Source organism: Pongo pygmaeus, chromosome 15, assembly GCF_028885625.2.
Source record: "Pongo pygmaeus isolate AG05252 chromosome 15, NHGRI_mPonPyg2-v2.0_pri, whole genome shotgun sequence".
Lineage (NCBI taxonomy): Eukaryota > Metazoa > Chordata > Mammalia > Primates > Hominidae > Pongo > Pongo pygmaeus.
Window position 1 is genome coordinate 92,022,237 of NC_072388.2, and position 19,191 is coordinate 92,041,427.

The 19,191-nt window shown below is 53.3% G+C and overlaps 1 protein-coding gene across 2 annotated transcripts in view; it reads right to left on the reverse strand.

Moving 5' to 3' along the window:
• The window catches only part of ITPK1 (inositol-tetrakisphosphate 1-kinase), a 179,510-nt gene that overhangs the window by 47,668 nt on the left and 112,651 nt on the right, over positions 1-19,191 (reverse strand). For both annotated transcript variants that reach the window (XM_054447431.2, XM_054447433.2), the window contains one exon: positions 3,240-3,357. In XM_054447431.2, the coding sequence (XP_054303406.1) occupies positions 3,240-3,357 (118 nt within the window). The remainder of the gene's footprint in view (positions 1-3,239; positions 3,358-19,191) is intronic.

Consider the following 19,191-nt stretch of genomic DNA (forward strand, 5'->3'; position numbering starts at 1 on the left):
CTGGGAATGTGGAACTGAGAAGGCAGTGACCTCACACAGGCTGCCCGGAGACAGCGACGCTGGGAGCTCCCAGCAGCAGGCCTCATCTGTCTCCTGGATGCAGAGCTGGGGTGGGAGAGACCCTCCATGGCTGATGCTCTGCAGGGAGACAGACGGCCCACCTGAGCACAGACCCTTATCCAAGGGCTCTGCCTGCTATTCCTGGGAGAGCCTCCCCTTGTGCCATGGCCCAGCTGCCCACCCCCACCGCAAAGCAGGGGCTCTGGTCATCTCCCTCCCCCTGCTCATCAATGAGGATCCTAGCAGTCCCAAAGCACCCACCCGTCCCCCACCAGCTCTGTTTTCCCTGCAGCTGTCCAGATTCTCTGAAAACAGAGCAGCCTTACTGCCGGGGCAGGGAGGGTGACAACCGGAGGAAGTCTCGCCAAGCCCCTTCTCCCAAAACAAAAGCGTGTCACTGGATTGCTGTGATTATCTGAGGGAACTTCAAGGGTAATTATGGCCATTTACAGTACGCCTGAAAGGGCTGAGTGCCTCCAGGAACAGCAGGCAGTGGAGGAGGGGGGCCCAGGGTGTGCTTCCCAGGAAGGATCTCTGCCTCTGCAGCTGGTGGGGGCATGTAGCAGGGACCCACCCAGCGGTGCTGGTGAATGGACAGCCACTGGGGGTCAGGAAAGGGCTCCAGGAAGTCCCAGCCTCTGACCGCTCTCCTGGAAGAATACAAGCCCAGGCTCGGCGTGCACGATAAGGAAAACCCAGCGTGCAACATTCATGGCCCACCCACCCTACACTTCCTGCTGATCTAGAACCAAGCATGCGTTAGGGTTTGGTCAACAGCTCTCTCTCTGGACCTGTTGAGGACTGGGCCCTCTCCTGCAACACCCACAGCTCTCCCCTTATGGGCAGCTCCTGAACTTTCTAATCTCCCAATGAACTAGAACACACCCTGCTTAAAATTCCTGACCTGATTCCTAACTGCCTCCAGGAGAGGCCCAATTCCAAGCCAGGCAAGCGGGCAACAGAGGTACCTCGTGGGCCTGCCTCTCAGCATGTGACTTCCTACGGTCCACCTCATCACCAGGTTCCTGCTCCCTGAACACACCGTGCACACTCACACCCTGAGCCCAGGCTCACCCTTGATCCCCAGCCCTGGTCTTCTACTCCTAAAAATCTAAGATGGATGTGAAGACTCAATTAGGATGCTGGGGTCCTGCCATCGTGGTGGGAACAGCTGGAGCAGCTGCTGTTCCTGGGTGACCCAGTGGGCTGGTCCCATGCTAAGTGCTCTGCAGACATCATCCCAGGTATCCTGACCCCTGACCCCATGGCTGAACCAGGTATCACTCACATCTTCCAGAACAGCAGCAGAACTCATATAATTGATGTGTCCAAGACCACATGGCTAACAAGAGCCCAGACAGGGACCCACATGCCAGAGCCTGTGCTTTTGGCTCCAAAAGGCCCTTCAGCGGTACCTTCTCGAATCCCACCCAAACCCATCACTCTTCAAATGGACTTATCCGGGACATGAGATGTGGCTGCTGGTCTGCCACCTTCTTCCACTTACTGGGCCTTCTCATGTTCTAATACAGCCTCCTGCTCTTCACACAGGCAGTGTCCAACAAGCACACCTTCTGGAAAGAGGCTGACTCCCTTTCCCAAATTTGACCAAACCTTCACCCATGGCAGACTGAGATGAAGGTTACCCCAGGAGGGAATGTACAGCTCTTTCTTCCCATCTGGGATTCTAGATGGATCCAGGAAGACAGTGCAAAGGGAGGTGAAGTGCACAGCAGAGGCCAATCACTCCAGGCCTAGCAAACAAACGCTGCTGGCGTGTGCTAAGAAAGCCTGTCTACATTGGGCACCAGGATGACACCCTCATTCTCTGCACCCACCAGTGTGTCAGGCATTCAGGGAAAGAGGCCTCGGGAACCCTTCCAGGACAGCCAAATCCAGCAGCCAGCTCTTCTGCAGGGCACATTCCTTAGAGAGGGAACCAAGGACTCACCTACTCTCCAGGCCAGGGTCCTCAGTGGTACCCATTTCAGATTCTTCTAGATCCAGGGCCCTGTGGCCATGGACATGAAAGTCAAGCTCATGAGTAGGGGCCGGGGAGCCTGAGTCAGAGAGACCTGGCTGAGTCAGAGAGCCACCTGAATGCTGCGTGATGTGGCACGTCTGCTAACCTCTCAGAGCCTCTGGGATTCATCTGTAAAATGGGAAGGCTTATCATGCCCACTTCTAAGAGTACCAAAAGGGAGAACACAAGGACAAGGCCTAACCCAAAGGCAGGAACACAACACATATCCAATAAATGGTGGTGTCAGACTCCCATGCAGATGGTCTGCCTCTGGAGCTGTGAGCCAAATGGTACCCACTGGTCCCACCGGTCACCATCACAGGAAATTATGCCCGAGGCCAAGTCACCATCCAGCTCAGAGTTCAAGGCACCCAGGTTAGGCCTCAATCATGGTCTGCAGGACAGGGAGCAGGGACTGCCTCCTTGACCCCAGGATAAATCCTCACAAAGCCTTAGGGCCCAGGCCAAGCACTTTTCCTTAAAATTAAACAAGAGCTCTCAGCAGGGCACACCTGGACCAAGCAGTGAACTAGGAGGTTACTGTTAACATGAATCCACAAAGTCTTTCTCACATAAACACCTTGAGAATGCCACCTTGAGTTCTCTGGCTGTGCCTGCCCAAGGGGTGGGGAGGGGTCGGGGTGAGCCCTCAGGGACAGGAGCCTGCAGCTGGCAGGGGAGGCGCTGCGGTGAAGAGGGAGGCCCCTGCCTTCCAGAACAGAGTAGACCCGTGAGGTCCAGCAGCCACATTACATCTCCACGTGTTTGATTAAAGGCCTTCAGTTTCTGTTTGGGTCCTCCGCCCAGTTACGTAACTCCACTTGCCTGCCTGTCACTGAGCTGTCTACACACACTCCTGCTCTGCAGCCACTGTGTTACCGGGACACTTCAATGTCACCCATGGCTTCAACATAGCAAAACAAAACCCTCAGAGCCCCCTTCCGCAAGAGCACCCTGAGGCTTTTGTTTCCTCACTGCTGGTCACAGGACAATGAAAGGACCTCCCCAGAACCACTGCCCCATGGAATTCAAATGCTTCCTGCCCCAAAGTGCTTAAAAAGACAAGACCCCTCTGTCTCTACACCTCAGGCCGTGGCCACTCTATGACCACAAAGGTGGCTGCCTGTCACGGATGCGGTGCCACACGTGTCCCTACCTTCCATGTAGGCCTCAATCTTGCGGATGAGCTCGTAGGACTTGGAACGGTCAAGCAAGGTTCTGATGGCAGGGAGCGGGTCCAGGACGATGGTCTCAGGGTGGGCATCGATGTACTCCTGAAAGGGAAGCATGCTGCTCTGGTTAGAGCGGGGGTAGGGCCAGGTAGCAACTCACCCCTCGCGCCCTCTGCACGTCCATCCATTCCTGTCCTACCCTCCAGCCCTGGCTTTGGTGGAGGATGGCGCATTCCAGCACTGGGGCATTGCGAGCAGTCACCTGGAGATCTGAGAGAGAGGCCTGACTAGGCCAAACTCAGAAACAGAGCACCACGCAGAAGACAGCGAGGAAACTGCAACCAGGCTCAAGGCAGGCCGCCTGACTCCGGACAAAACCTCACCGGGAAGCAGATCCACTCCAGGCGCTGGCTCCTCTGGGAGTGGCGGCCCCATGTCCCGCACTGATAAGGACTCCCGGGAGAGTGGGATGAGGCCAGGAGTCATCAGAGGGTCTGCGGGAAGGTGTGGCGGAGAGAAACAGGCCACAGGGTGGGCACCAGCCACCCAACACTCCTCAAGTACTTCACTTCCGTACCTACTAGCTTTGGGGTAGGCACGAAGGAAATGCAAGAGAAACTGACAAAAACCAGTCTCTAAGGAACTTACTATATTCTTAGGGGAATAACCCTAACTTACATGGGGGGAAGACACTGCTGTCCAGAACAGAATTCAATAAAATAACGGGCAGAACCCCACGCCACCCAGGTGGGCCAGACCAACCCGAGCTGACATAGCAAAGGAGCCCACCCTTGCTCTCAACCTCCATGATTCTAAGGACAAAACTGGAATGCTGGTGTGATGAGAGGGGGGTCTCAGGGAAAAAGCTGGCCTGAAGAAGGCCTCAACCAGCTGCTGTGGGTTGAATTGTGTCCTCTCAAGTCCTAATCCTTCAGCACTTGTGAATATGGCCTTATTTATAAGGAAACAGGGTCTTAGTGGATGGAATGGAGTTAGGACTCCATATGGGTGGACTACACCATATGGGTGGGCCCGAATCCCCTGGCTGGATTTCTTAGGAGAGAAATCTGAACACAGGCGCAGGGAGAAGGCTGTGTGGAGAGACAACTGCAGTGACGCGCCTACAAGCCAAGCCGGGCGGAAGGTGCCCACCACCACCGGGAGCCGGGAGAGGGCAGGGAAGCTTTGCCCTCAGGGCCTCCAGAGGGAGCCACTGCTGACGCCCTGACTGGAGCTGTTGGCTCCCAGGGCTGGGAGATTCCTGCAGTGTTAAAAGCCTCCCCGTTTGTGATACTTGGTTATGACAGCCGGAGGAAGCAGATATGCCAGCGTGATTCCTCCGCCCAGCCAGCCCCTCTGCCCTCCGCTCACCCACTCCACAGCCTGTCAGTGAGGCCCGCACAGCCCGGGGAAACGCATCCCAGTGCTGCCTTCCTAGTGAACCTTACGGACAAAAAGAAAGAGCCATTTGGAATTATTTTTCTTCAGTGAACTTATTTTGGTCCTAGTGACCACTTGGTAAGCCAAAAGCCACTTTTAACACAAAAACCAGAGACTCATATTCCCACTTCTTCTCTGAAATCGGTCTCTCCTTGGATTTCGCGGCAGAGTGTCTGGCCCTGGGCTCCTTTCTGTCTTTCTGTCTGAATGTTTAAAGACTTCCTCTGGCCTCGGTGGCCGGCGTAACCTAGGGGAGGCCTCGCATTCCAGTCCTCACGCCTGTGACTCTCCTCACCCCTTAGCCATCCTCTCCCTGCACACAAGTGCGAGGACCTAGATGCAGGGCAGAACCCTCCGGCCGTCAGCAAGCCATTTGGCCACCAACCTACTGCCTGTAGACAGTGAACCAGGCACTGATGCAGAAGAGCCCACGTCTGCTGCCCACATGGAGCGTGGGGACTAGCCGAGGAGTCTCCTTAAGGAAGGTTTTATCTAGAGCTGCCCTGGGGCCAAGCGGCCATGCCCAGTGCCTCTCTCCTGACAGTCTCAGCCTCACCCAAGCGCCTACACCTGATCCCTCGTCTCATTTGGGGGCTCTCCATGGGCAACTACCCCTCTCGGCGCCATTCTGTCATCAGAGCTTGTTCTTTTAAATGCAGTCCATGCTTCCACGAGAGCAGGTCATTCATGAGGCCCTCCCCGCCGAGACTCACACATATGTATGAAATCATATTCACAGCCCAACATTAATAGCTGGGTGCAGTGGCACAAGCCCCTAGGCCCAGCTACTTGGGAGGCTGAGGTGGGAGGATCACTCAGGCCCAGGAGATTGAGGCTGCAGCAATGCACAATGGTGCCACTGCACTCCAGCCTCCGCAATAGAGTGAGACCCTGTCTCCAAAAAAAATAAAGGAAGAAAAATAAATGTCAACATTAAAAGGTCATCCACTCAGCTAGAAACCATCATTCTGAGCAAACTATCGCAAGGACAGAAAACCAAACACCACATGTACTCACTCATAGGTGGGAATTGAACAATGAGAACACTTGGACACAGGGTGGGGACCATCACACACTGGGGCCTGTTGTGGGGTGGGGGGAGGCGGGAAGGGATAGCATTAAGAGATATACCTAAAGTAAATGACGAGTTAACAGGTGCAGCACACCAACACGGCACATGTATACATATGTAACAAACCTGCACATTGTGCACATGTACCATGGAACTTAAAAAAAAAAAAAAAAGGTCATCCACTCAAGAGACTTCACATCACTGACAGTGCTCAGGGCATTATGTGGGGTGCAGCAGATACTCGGATGATCAAAAGCCTTCTCCGCTTCACCCCGCCAGATCTATAGTCCTGGCCAGCAAGTTCATGTCCTCGGTTATGAGCTAAAGGCACTTGGCTGTCCTCACTCCCTTCCCCTAAACACACCAGGAAGCAGCCTGGTGTAGTGGGAAGGCTATGTGACCTAGAGTCAAGAAACCCAGGCGCCTGGTGTCGTCACCTCTCAGAGTCACCTTTGGGCAAGTCACTTGGCTTCTCAGGGTCTCAGTCTCCTCATCTGTGACATGAAGAATACTACAGATGCCCTTAGGGTCTCTGTAAAGCTGCCCTCTAGTTCCAAGGGTATAAACAGACTGAGAAAATGGAGAGTGTATTTGTAAAGGTAAGCTTGAAGGCTGCACAGGGGAGCTGTTCTAGAACGGGATGGACCACCAGCTAGAGGCATTCCAGGCAATGGGAGGGCCACCCACGCATTTGCTGCCTTCCTTCCAAAAGGGGGCCAACAGCCGAGCACGTGGATGGGACGACCCAATTCTCCCTCAGCAACTGAGGCCGCTTAGAACACAGACATGCTCCTTCCTCCCCTCGAAGTCCCAAGAAGAGTCTCCGCTCAGCTCTGAATAAATGAGGGCGATTCTGATTCCATGTTTATGCGTTAGGACAGTGACCTTTAAAGAGAGAACTCAGATTCATTAAGACATGAAGTTAAGCTAGACTCATGAGGGAAAGAGGCTACATGAAACCAAAGGGGAAAACATCTGACAAGCAGGCGCCAACAAGCTTTTGACTAGGGATGAAAGCATCAGCATTAACAAAATTCTTCCTAAACACAATCTCTTCTGGGATGGGAACAGAGAGGGCAAAGAATTTTTCCAGTCACCTCACTATCCACAAGTGGACTTTGTGCCAAGCTTTCCAGCTTATCTATTATACTGAGGGCCTCGTGCATTTTTCACAAGTCTCTTAGAATTACCAATCTGCTGGGCGGGTTAGCACCCCGTACCATTTTATCACTGCTCAAAGGAAGAAAGGCACCGCCGTCTCCATGGCAAATGGTAAGCACATGTTCCCTCGCAGGGCCTGCCAGCTAAAGGACACCAAGAGTGGGGTCCTGGAGCTAACAAGGGCAGCCTGGCTCTAGGCAGAAACATTCAGCCCCTGCCAGGATGAGGGCTGGAACACACCTGGGGCAGAGCGTCACGGTGCCTGCCTATAGCACAAGCTCTCTCAGGGTTTTCAGAGGTCCCAAGCCCATGGAATGATGCCAACAGAGACAAGTGGCCCTTTGCTAAGCTGCCACTGAGAATCTGAGCAGAATGAGATGAACATCAGAGATACTCTCCTCCTCGATCCTCACAGGCAGGAAATGAGCAGGGAGTGAGACACAGGGATTTGCTCCTTCTAATGGAAAATGCTGTCAGAGTCCTGAGTTAAGATTCTGCCTCTGACGTTGATTCTGTATCTGGAGTTAACCCTCTGAGACTCGTCCTGGGTAAGGTCCATTCTGAATAAAGCCTACCCGAGACAGCTGCTGTGGGCATCACGGAGATCATGGATGCGAAAGGAGTTTGTAGACACAAAAATGAAAGGCTTCTCATTACCCTGCAACACCTGGGCTCCTATGGCCAAACCTGATGCAAGGTCTCTGGGCTCACCCTGCCTTGCCCTGTGCAGCCGACCCCAGAGGAGCCAGCTGTGCCCATGGAAGGGGGCTGTGGTTCTGGCCCATGCCCACCCTCCTGCTGATGGCTGGGGTGCAACACAACCTCCCAACCCCACTGGCAGCCGAGGCTCCAGGCAGCGACCTTCCAGGGGATTCATTTTTCAGAGATGCAACTCAAAAAGGACTTACAGATTAAATAGGAATCTGGGATGTGTTTCAAAACAATCCGGGTTGGGGGCAGGGACAGAAGTAGGTGAGGGACGGATGAAATGAGAGTGGCTGCAGCTGCTGATGCATGAGGCTGGGAGGTGGTACCTGGGAGCATGTTGTGGCATTCTCTCTTCTCAAATATTTTTAATTTCCCATAACACAAAGTTTGGGGTGAAATGGGAGGCAGGTAACCAGATCTTCCCCTTCTACCCTGCACCCCTAGGTGTGCCAGAAATGGATTCAAACACCAACACTATCTTTCAAGAAGAAATAAGAGCCAGCTACCCAGATGGGAAAGACAACGAGAGATTAATTATATTAAGGATAATAATAATAAATAAAAATGATCATAATCAGTAATCATTTAAAAATAAAGGCAGTGGCCACTTACCTGTGACTTGCTATATGCACACTGCTGGACAAAAGGGTTTTCAAACACTGCTTCTTTCAATATAAAAACGATATCGGGTAAAAGCCCAAACTATAAAACTTTTAGAAGAAAACACGGTCATAAATCTTCATGACCTTGGATTAAACAACAATTTCTTAAATGTGACCCCAAAAGCACAAGACAGAAAAAGAAACAGATGAAGTGGACATCATGGAAACTGGAAACCTCTGTGAGTTCCAGCCCCTATCTGCCCTAGGCCTGTGCTCTGAGGAGAGCCTGTGCGTGACCCACCTGGCAGAGGCCCAGAGGCCCGGACTGACCCCTAAGCCAGCAGGGACGGCTGCGCGCAAGGCAAGTCCTGGCAGGTCTCGCAGAACCTTCCTATATTTGTGGGTCCCCCACAGCACAGTGAGGGTAGCAGGGTTTCTCCCCATTTTTCTCAGGACACTGAGACTCTGAGAGGTTTTGGTCAGAGACAAAGTCCCGGGCTCCAGCCCTGCCCATCCTAACAGCTTGCTCCTTCCTTCACTCAGGACACAGGGGCTGAAATTCTGCCCACTGGGCTGCACGGCCTGAGCACCAAGCGGGTACCATGGCAGGGCTGGGAAGGTCCTGCTCCACATGCTGCTTAGGAAATCTCTCCTCCAGTGGGTGGGGAAGCTGGAAGGGAGGAAAACACCCCACCCAGAGCCTGGAAACCCCTCCTCCTTGCTGGGCCTCAGCTCCCTTCTCTGTAGAGTGAGGGCTGATGGCATGAAGGGGCTGCATGCCAGGGAGATGGAGGCCGCCAGGCCCAGTTAACTGGGCCTTCCTCATTGTAAGCCCAGCCCTCACCTGTAAATGGAGATTGTACTTGTTCCTACCTCATAGGATTTTTATTAAAAACAGCCTGATTGAGGTATCATTCACATATGATGCAATTTACCCCAAAGCAAGGGCTTTTGGAATATTAACAGGGTTGTGCAATGATCAGCTCAATTTTAGAACGTTTTCATCCCATCAGAAGGAAATCCCATTCCCTTTCACTCTCAGCCCCAAGTCCCAGCCTCTGGCAACCACACATCTACTTTCTGTCTGGGTAGATCTGCCTATTCTGGGCATTTCCTTCAAGCGAAGCCATGTGATGTGTGGTCCTTCATGACAGGCTCCTTTTGCTCACATCATGTTTTAAAATGCATCCATGTCGCAGCGTGAGGCAGTTCTTCGTTCTTAAGACCAAATGGTACTTCACGGCATGGTGTAGTGTATTTTGTTTATCCATTCATCATTGGATGGAATTTGGGTTGTTTCCACTTTTTGGCTGTTAGGAACAATGCCGCTGTGAACATACGTGTATAAATTTTTGTGTAACATGCGTTTTCACTTTTTTTGGGTGTATAAATTGAAATGAAAATACAAAAGACCCCAAGATTTGGCTCCTCAGGCATGGATGTTTTAAATCATAGTCATAATGATCCACCACAGTATACAAGTAGAGCACTTTTCTGGTTCAACAAGGGCAGTGACACAAAATATTGCATTTGATTCTCAGAGCAGCCCCATGGTTTACAGAGCAAACATCTCTGTTTTTATTCCCATTTTATAAATAAAGAAACCAAGTTTCTGAGAGGCAATGTGACTGACTCAAGGTCAAACACAACCAGCTGGGGGGCTTTGCCAGGATTCAAAATCAGCCATTCCAGTGTCAAATCCCAGGCCACTGCAGTGCACCTGGTCACCTACAGAAACAGGCTCTGTGACTGAACTGCTGTGCATCCCCAGAAAGGCTAGGGAGCACCTGAAAGCTAAATGCTAGTGAACTCGACATATCACAGTGGCTCGCGGTGGCTTGTGCCTGTAATCCCAGCACTTTGGGAGGCTGAGGCAGGTGGATCACCTGAGGTCAGGAGTTTGAAACCAGACTGGCCAACATAGCAAAACCCCCCATAAAAACACAAAAATTGCCGGGCGTGGTGGTGCATACCGGGCGTGGTGGTGCATGCCTGTAATTCCAGCTACTCAGGAGGCTGAGGCAGGAGAATCGCTTGAACATGGGAGGCAGAGGTTGCAGTGAGCCAAGATCGCACCACTCCACTCCAGCCTGAGCGATAAAGTGAGACTCCAACTAAAAAAAAAAAATGCTGGGCACGGTGGCTCACGCCTGTAATCCCACCACTTTGGGAGGCTGAAGCGGGAGTATCACAAGGTCAGGAGTTCAAAACCAGCCAGTTAGAGACCAGCCTAGCCAACATGGTGAAACCCCGTCTCTATTAAAAACACAAAAATTAGCCGGGCATGGTGGTAGGCGCCTGTAATCCCAGCTACTCAGGAGGCTGAGGCAGGAGAATCGCTTGTACCCGAGAGGCAGAGGTTGCGTGAGCTGAGATCGTGCCACTGCACTCCAGCCTGGGTGACAGAGCAAGAATCCGTCTCAGGAAAAAAAAAAAAAAACGGCAAGCACAGGCCTGAAAGCCAGTGTGGGCCTGCCTGGAGTTTGCTTCTCAGGACTCCAGCTTTCCACGTGGAATAGATCAAGCATCAGAGGGGGCACAATTCCGTCACCTCCCCCATGGCCACAGCAGCATCGGCTGGGGATGACAACAGCCTCCTGTACTGAACCCAACAGGATTCTAGAATCCTGACCACCACCTGGCTCAAGAAGGAGATAGATGTTGGCACCAAGGCGAATCCAGCATGCCACGCCCAGAGGAAACTTCCCAGCTGACTCTAGGATCCACTGCATCAGGGCCTGTGTGTTAACACTTGGCTACCCCATTAACACCAGTGATTCTACCCTTGACAGAAGAACTGAAATTACTTCCTTATGGCTGTTAAAAGTACTCACAGGGGCTTTCATGGGAAAGGAAGTGACCCTGGGCTCACTCAGCACAATTTCACTCCCCTGGCTCCTCCTGAGAGCACAGCCAGGCCCAGCTGAGGGCCACAAGGCCTGGCCTTTCCACCAGCTCCTCTGCACTCAGCACCGGGTGAAACCCTGGAAGTCTCTGGTTCCTGAAGCCTTGGCCTCTTGACGGGGGTCCTACCAAGATTCCAGGGTGAGTTACAAACATGCTCACCACGCACAGGTCACAGACCTATACACCTTGCAGGAATGGACATGTTTCCCCCTCAAAACAACCCTATGTAGATCCCGTTAGCAGCCTCATTTGATAATCAAAGAAACTAGGCCTGGCCAGGTGTGGTGACTCACGTCTGTAATTCCAGCATTCTGTGAGGCCAAGGCAAGTGGATTGCTTGAGTCTGAGAGTTCAAGACCAGCCTGGGCAACGTAGCGAGACCCTGTCTCTACAAAAAATTAAAAATTAGCCAGGCATGGTGGTGCGCACCTACTCAGGAGGCTGAGGTGGGAGAATCACTTGAGCCAGGAAGGTTGGGGCTCCAGTGAGCCGTAATCACGACATTGTACTCAGCCGGGGCATTACAGTGAGACCCTGTCTCAAAATAAAATAAAAAGAAAAAAGAAAACAAAGTAGGGCTCAAAGCACCTAGTACGTGGCCAGGGCTCTCCCTGCCAGCAGTGGCCAAGATGGGGTCTGAACCCAGGGCCTCTGGCTCCAGAGCCCTCCAGTCAAAGACCCAAGGCATGGAAGGCCTGGCGAAATGAAAAGCATCTCAACTGTAACTAGGGCCAGGGTTGCTCTGCGGCATTTCAGGAAAAAGGGAAGCCTTTCTCATGTTCACTACCCCAAGGCGAGGCCACCAGCCTGGCAGTCCAGGGAGGCCAGGTGTGTTCCATTTGGGGTCAGCACGAGGTAGAGCATCCAAGAAAAAAAATAGTAGATCCAGTTTGCAATTTCCTTTCCCAGAGGGAAAGGCACAGATGGTCAGAACTAGCAAAACCCAGATGGACCCTTCATCCAGCCCCCAACTTTTTGGAAAGGGGAAAGGCAGTGGTAGCGAGGCCAGGGTCGCAAGGGAGAGTGGCAGAGCTGAGACTGCAGCTCCATTTCCACTGTTCCTCACTGGTTCTTTGTTCCCTCAAAGCCACAGCTGGACCAGAGGCTCTGCATCTCTTCCCAGCCCTGGAGCAAGACAGATGAAAGCAAATGGAAGACACACACCCCTTAGGACAGTAAATACATGACATAACTGAAGGCCACAGTCCACAGGGCCTCTGTGAGGAGGGTCCACATGGCGCAGGGGGAAGAGCATGTCAGGGCCAGCAGTGCACTTATGCACAGGAGGGCTCCCAGGGCAGCTGCTGAATGAAGGAGTGGCCCCTGCAGGGGGAGGACTAACAGACACGACAGTGTCAAGAGCAGTTGTACTTTCGAAGGCAGAAAATGTGGTTCTGCAGAAAGCAAAGCCTCTTCCTGGGAGGTCAGGTCACATGGGGATGGGGGTGGGGCCAGGCCAAGCAATGCTTTCTGGGAAGGACAAGTAATGAACTCTCTTGGCAGACCACTGCAACCGTGAAACCAACCCCTGTTGATTAACTTGTCATCAACCAAGGCCAGCCGAACATCCCCCAGACAAAGCCTTCCTGGCACCTCCCAGAACACCTGCCTGTTGATTACAGCTTACAGAAAACCACATGCCACAGACAGTCCTGGGAAATCCACACTAGGCCTGGGTGCAACAGAATGTGCCAGGCAGCCAGGCTGGCATAGGGTTGGAGTTGGAGATGCATGCAGGTAAACCTTGGAGATGGGCTCTCAAGAGCCAAAAGAAGGTTGCAGCAGCATCCACTGTACGCTGGGACAGGACCACCAAGCCTAGCTACCCAAGGTGCCATTCACAAAGCCTACCACTGGGCTGGGCAGCATGCAACCTATGTAACAGTCCCTGACAGTCAGCCAAGCCTTCTACCTGCCCATCACTGTCAGATAATCTTTTGCAGCCCAGCTACACCTGGCTAACTTAACCCCAACGCATGGGTCCTGGGGCACTGTGCAAGTTGAAACAAATGCAGAGTCAAGAAACTTGGGTTACAAGTCCTAGAATTGCCATTCACTTTATGCGTGTTTCTGAAAGTCACTTAAGTTATCTGTATCTCAGTTTCCCATCTGTAAGACGTGTGGGCTAGAATAACTCATTTATAACATCCTTTCTGCCTCTTAAGTTCTAGATTATTTGATTCTGTGATGTGATGAACAAACCAAAAACAGAGCTGTTAGGCCCCTGAACAGAGCCAGATGCCTCCCAGGCCCAGAGACATTCAAACGCAGGAGCCAGGGCCTGCTGTCCTCAGAGCACACCCACGGCATGGTCACTACACACATCCCAGTCGCCTGCAAGCCAGCGAGATCCATGCCCACCACAGGTGAGGGAGGGAGGCCAGCAGGAGGCACACCCTGATGGGCAGTGGACAGCTGTGCGTTGGCAACAGGCACCGACCACCAGTCCAAGCAAAGCTGTCCTCTGAGGCTGCAGTTCCCTGTGGTCTCTGTTTTGCCTGGATTCAGTCCTAGTGTGTTGAGGGCATTTCCTCACTCCTTCTTTCCTAACTTTTCTAAAATGGCTCCTTGGGAGAGTTGAGCTCCCCCATCAGCAGACACTTGGGTCTTAAGCAACCCTCATTTGTATTCCAGAGAAATCTCTCACGTCTGAGCACTCAGCCTGAGGCCTCCCAGACAGTACGAAAGCAGAAAGAGTGGCAGCCTCTGAGAAGCACGTGTATGTGAGAGCTTGTGAGTGAGTGCGTGTGTGAGAATGAGTGTGAGAGCATATGAGTGTGTGTGTGTGTGTGTGTGTGCGTGCTTGTGTGGTGACGGATGTCACCTATTCAGCTATAGAGCAGCCACATTCTCCCCACCCTCCCAGAGGCTCCTAAGTGGCAGCCATGTGGCTGAGCAAAGGAGAGGCGTGGGGCTGACCAGCAATAAAGGAGCAGGGAAGTGTGGGTGCGGGGGGCACAGGGTTGGGGGCTGGGGAGGAGCCTGCTGAGGTTGGTGATGTCAACCACAAAGGGCCACAGGCATGGGCTAGGGGAGAAAGGGCACTCCAAGCAGAGGGGACACCAAAAGCAGAGGTCTGGGGGGAGGGAGCCCAGTACATTCACGGGCCTGCTGGGGGCCTGGCAGGGCTGGGGCGGACGGCAGTCTCAACATGAAAAGTGAGGACAAGGTAGACAGCAGGAGACGGACCAGCTGAGGAGTTTGGACTTGACCCTAAAGCAACAGGGTCCTGAGCTGGGAAGTGACAAGGACAGCTATGGGTTATGGAGTGACCAGTCCAGCAGCCTGCAAGGCCACAGGATGGAGCTGGGGATGGATGCGGTCTTGGTGGTGTGTCAGATGTGGTGCTGGCCTTAGGGGTATGTGTGCTGGACTTCACTGTTCAGGAAGAACTGATGGGCTGCCTTCATCTTTTATACAGTGATCTCTGTGATTTGGTAGAGCTGGCAAAAAGAAAACTCTGATGCAATCTGCCTCTAGGTCTATTAGCTCCTGAGAGCCAATATTTAAACCCATGAGCTCAGGCTGGGGTGGTCAGACATGGAGTGCGGAAGAGAAAAGTGAAGTGTGAGAACACAGCACCAGACAGGGGCAAGATGGCCCAGATTCAGGGTCCGGGCAAGCCAAGTGAGGCAGCATGACACCACCCTTCCCAGGGCCTGGAGCTCCCAGCGGCAAAACCAACAGGCAAGAGGAGGACACTGCCAGGATCCTGGCACCCTCCAACACTCTATGACTCCATGCCAAGGTAAACTGATTAGAGACACTTCCTAAGGTGGTGGAAAGGGACCAGTCCTTGGTTGGTGGCAGTGTAACTGGCACTGCTTCTGCAGAGAGAAACCGGACAACAGCCAAAATGCAGAATGCGCAAACTCAGCATCCCGATTCCTAGGTGTTTATCCTACAGAATTCCTCACCTGTGTACCCAAAAATACATGTACTAGGCTATTCACTACAGCATGTTTCTAAAACATGATCAGAAATGCCCTAGGTGTACACCAGTAGAGAGCTGGCTTGGTAAAAAGGACAGGGAGGCCGTTTAACATGCAGCTGTTAGAATGAGGCTGCCTGCAAAAGACTAAGATGAGATCACTTCCAGGGCATACCGTACAGCCCCATTGTACAGGGGCTGTGTAGCGAGGAAGACTGTCTGTGTTCAGTCCCACAGAACCCCCTGGAAAGGCTCCAGGCCACTGGAACTGATGGCTGCCCCCCAAGATGGGAAGCAGCTGGCTGGGCAGCAGAGGGACTCTGTTCACAAACTTGTTCCAAATGCACGTGCCAGCTCGTTCAGGACTGCTGAGAGCCCAGCAGTGGTGCGCAGGGCAAGCCACACTTAGGATCCATCAAACTCACAGTCCATGTGCAAGCTGGTCAAACTCGGTGTCCCAGGCCCAACAAGGGATAGGGGAAACGCTGGAGCCCTGGGACGGGCTGGGGAAGCTTCCCTGGAGCAGACGCCAACAACAACCCATCGCCTCCCTGGTGAACAGAATGAATATAGAACAAGGGATTCAAAGCAACCAGGCTCCAGCCTCCAGGGTGAATGAACTGTACATGATTCTCCATTCCAGATTGGGGGAAGGCATTAAAAGGGGCTGTGTGGGGTGGAGCAGGGCAGGGGCCCGAGCACACAAACGGGGCACCCTGAATGTGATTCTGCATGCAGACCCCACTGTGTCTCCTGTGGCCTGCAGGTCACAGGCACCCCCATCCTGAAGGTGGGTGCCACCCACAATGGTCACTTCAGGTCATCCTCCCACGGGGGCTACTGAGGCATTACAGTGTCATGCTCCTCACTTAGCTGCCTGGCATGTGGTGTGAGCCACGGCTGGGAGAAACCGCAGGCTCTCTGGGGGAGAAACTGTTGTTCAAGAGCCAGCAGAAAGACCCACGCAAAACAATGGTGTTCAGGCCAAAAAATAACCCTGACCGCTACAGAGGAGAGGGCTGGAAGGAAACAGGACACCATTATTTGGAGACAGCAAACTCCCCCTTTTTCCAGGCCCGCCACTGAAAACAATACCTCCCCTCTGTCCCCAGATTTCACACCAAACTTTTATGAGCTTTCTCCACCTTCTGTCAGCGGGAGGTAGGCAAGGTGCCCAGCCAGAGCTATTCCCCTGACAAATGTCACATGCTGTGTCACAGCACCATTGCACTAGTCAGGTCCTCTAGGTGACCAGGGAAAGATCCCGCAGGATGAAGGGACAGCTGGAATTTCCATGCAGATGGAGCTGGAAGGGGTCGGTCATCTGGCCCACTGTCACAGCTACCAGCTGAACAAGAGGAGGACAAGAAGGGGGCTGCCTGCCCAAGGTCACACGGAGCTGGGTTCCACCCACCTCAGCAGCAGCCCCGCACCCCCTAAGCACCTGTCTGAACCTCTACACGCATTCTCACACACCTGCTCAGGTGGGCCTGTGCAGCTGCCCCTCCCCTGTGTACAATAATACCCAGGAGAGCAGCTTCCCTACATCAAGGCCAAAGATGACATGCCTGCTGGAGCCCCACCCACCCCACCCTGGTCCACAGTCGCCCGGCCGAGTCTGACTTTCAGTTCCCAGAATAAGCCAATGCCTCCTGGTAGCCCATGGGCTCCCCTGCCTTGTCCATGTGATGCACTGCTGGGTTTGCAAACATGAGTCACAGCCAGCAGGGCTTACAAACTAGTGTCTGCAGGGAGAGAACAGTCATCCAGAATCAGGGCACAGTTTGCAGTGGTGCTGCTGACCTAGGCCAACTGGGTCACTGAGGCCAGAGGACCCCTGGGCTCCTCACCTCTGCATCCAGCCACCCGAGTCTTCTAGTTTCTGGTACAGGCTCTAGGTGCACAATAAGACAGACAGCGCCTGCTGCCAGGGGTGACCTGGCTATGACGTCTACCCCGTGGATGACACTGGCCTCTGTTCCACATGTCAGCCATCCTCTTCAGTGGCTGCGGGCATGCTCAGAAGTGGGAGTCATCCTGCTGCCCCGGGAGCTCCTCCCTGACCTCTGACTGCTGCAATGGGCAGGGCCCCTTCCTCCTCAGAGAGCTTGGGAACTAGAAAATGGCACGTTGTCTGTGGCTCAACTTGGGGCCATCAAAGAGGGGAGCTGGCACGATATTTTGTGTCCTCAAAGAGCCACCCAGCGCTCCCAGGAGGCCACCAGGCCCAGGCTCAGCCTGGCTCCTGCCAGCCCACTGCAGACAGCCCTAGCCACCGTGCTCCGGCTGCACCCAGCTACTGCGGGTCCTTGCGCCTCCGTCCTGTCTCACTGAAGGGCCTGGCCGGGTGCTGCCCCCTTGCCTGCTCCCCTCCTGACTGTCCTGCCCTTCAGGCCTCAGCTCAATGTCAACTCTTCAGAGGATCAGTAACAAGGACCTCCCTGTTCTCCCAGGCCTCGGTGTTTCTTCCTAGTACTCGCCATCACTGGGGCTGTGTTACCTTGTCCTCTATTTACCTATGTTTTATTGTCATCATCCGATGCACTCACACTCAGATACAGCTCCAGCAGGGCAGGGGCTGCATCCACCAGGTCTTATTCATTGTTGCATCTGTAATGTCTTTTAGGAACTCTGGCAGACAGTAAGTTCTCAACTAAGATTTGCTGAATGAACATAATAGTTATTGATGAATGATCTCACAGATCAGTGGAGAGACAAACGGGTAGGGGCCAGGGCCAGATCCAGGGCTGGCTGCCAGGAGGCGTGGGGGGCCTGGGGCAGGGACCTACAGGGAGGGGCTCAGAGGATATCCTCATGCCTCACTCTGTCCATCCCAGAGGGCCGAGGTCAGCAGAGGCCCAGCGCGTGGTTTACCTGGCCGGCTGTGCTCTTGGCTGGTGAGGTGGCAATGGGATTTATTACATGAAGACAAAGGCAGACACAGTGGGCTTTATCACGGGCACACAGCCTGCACAGGCAGCACAGAAACACATTGGGAAGTAATGCCACCCACACAAACCAGGAGGAAACAGAAAACAGGGTGTCCTTTCTGCCGCAGGTACTAATATTACTGAAGAAAAGAAGCCACAAGATGTTAGTCCTCTTGGTGTGTGATTCCAAACACTAAAATCCAGAAACTGTACCCAATGAGGCCTCAGTGTCCACACAAAAATCAGAAACAACTTGACTGGCCCGCCTGAGCTCTCAGAGCTGCTGGACCCATCTCTTACAAAATGTAGTGATGTTCAACCAGGGATGGCATGGGCTCCCTCCACCAGGGAACATCTGGGGACATTTTTGGTTGTCATGAGGGGCAGGGTGGGGAGTGCTGTTGGCATCTGGTAATGAGCAGCTGGGAAAGCAACTAAGCACCCTGTATTGCCTGGGATAGCCCCTAGCAGTGCAGAATTATCCAGCCCAAGATGTCAATCATATTGAGGTTAAGAAACCCAGAAATAGTGTGCATAAAAGTTCTTTCTAAAACTTTGGGGAAAATATATTATTGATAAACATTGATATTTCTAAAACTCAACATGCCCCCAGACCCTGAGCTGAAAAACCCTGACCGTCCACACACAAGCAGAGGGGCTGCAGCCCACATGCTGGCTCAGAGCACAGGCTTTGGGGTGGCCTCTCCTGCCCCTGTCCCAACTGGGCTGCACAAAGTCTAGCTCTGTTCCTGGTTGGTAAGAGGGTCACATGTCTTCCTGGGGACCAGGCTTGCTTTCCACAAGGGGAAGCAACTGCAACGGGCTAACGGCACAGAATGGTCCCACCCTCCCCGAAGCAGAAAGGGCGATTCCTGGCCTGGCATTGGTGCACAATGGACAGATTGTGGGACTGTCTCCACCATGGGAGGAGTCGCCTATGACCCAGGGCAGCAGTCATCGAGAGGCTGACCTCACAGCCACCCCAGAACAGGACATGATCTGTTTCTCTGGGACCAGGGCCACCAGATGCGTCCAACTCTGCCTCCCGTGGCATCTGCTGGCCAGCAGTCTCATCGTCACACAGCACCAGCTGTGTCAGAGGCAATCCCAGACGATGACCTCCTGTCAAGGTGGCCCTGAAATCACCAACACTCACACCACCCACAGTGCCATCAGCTGTCACCA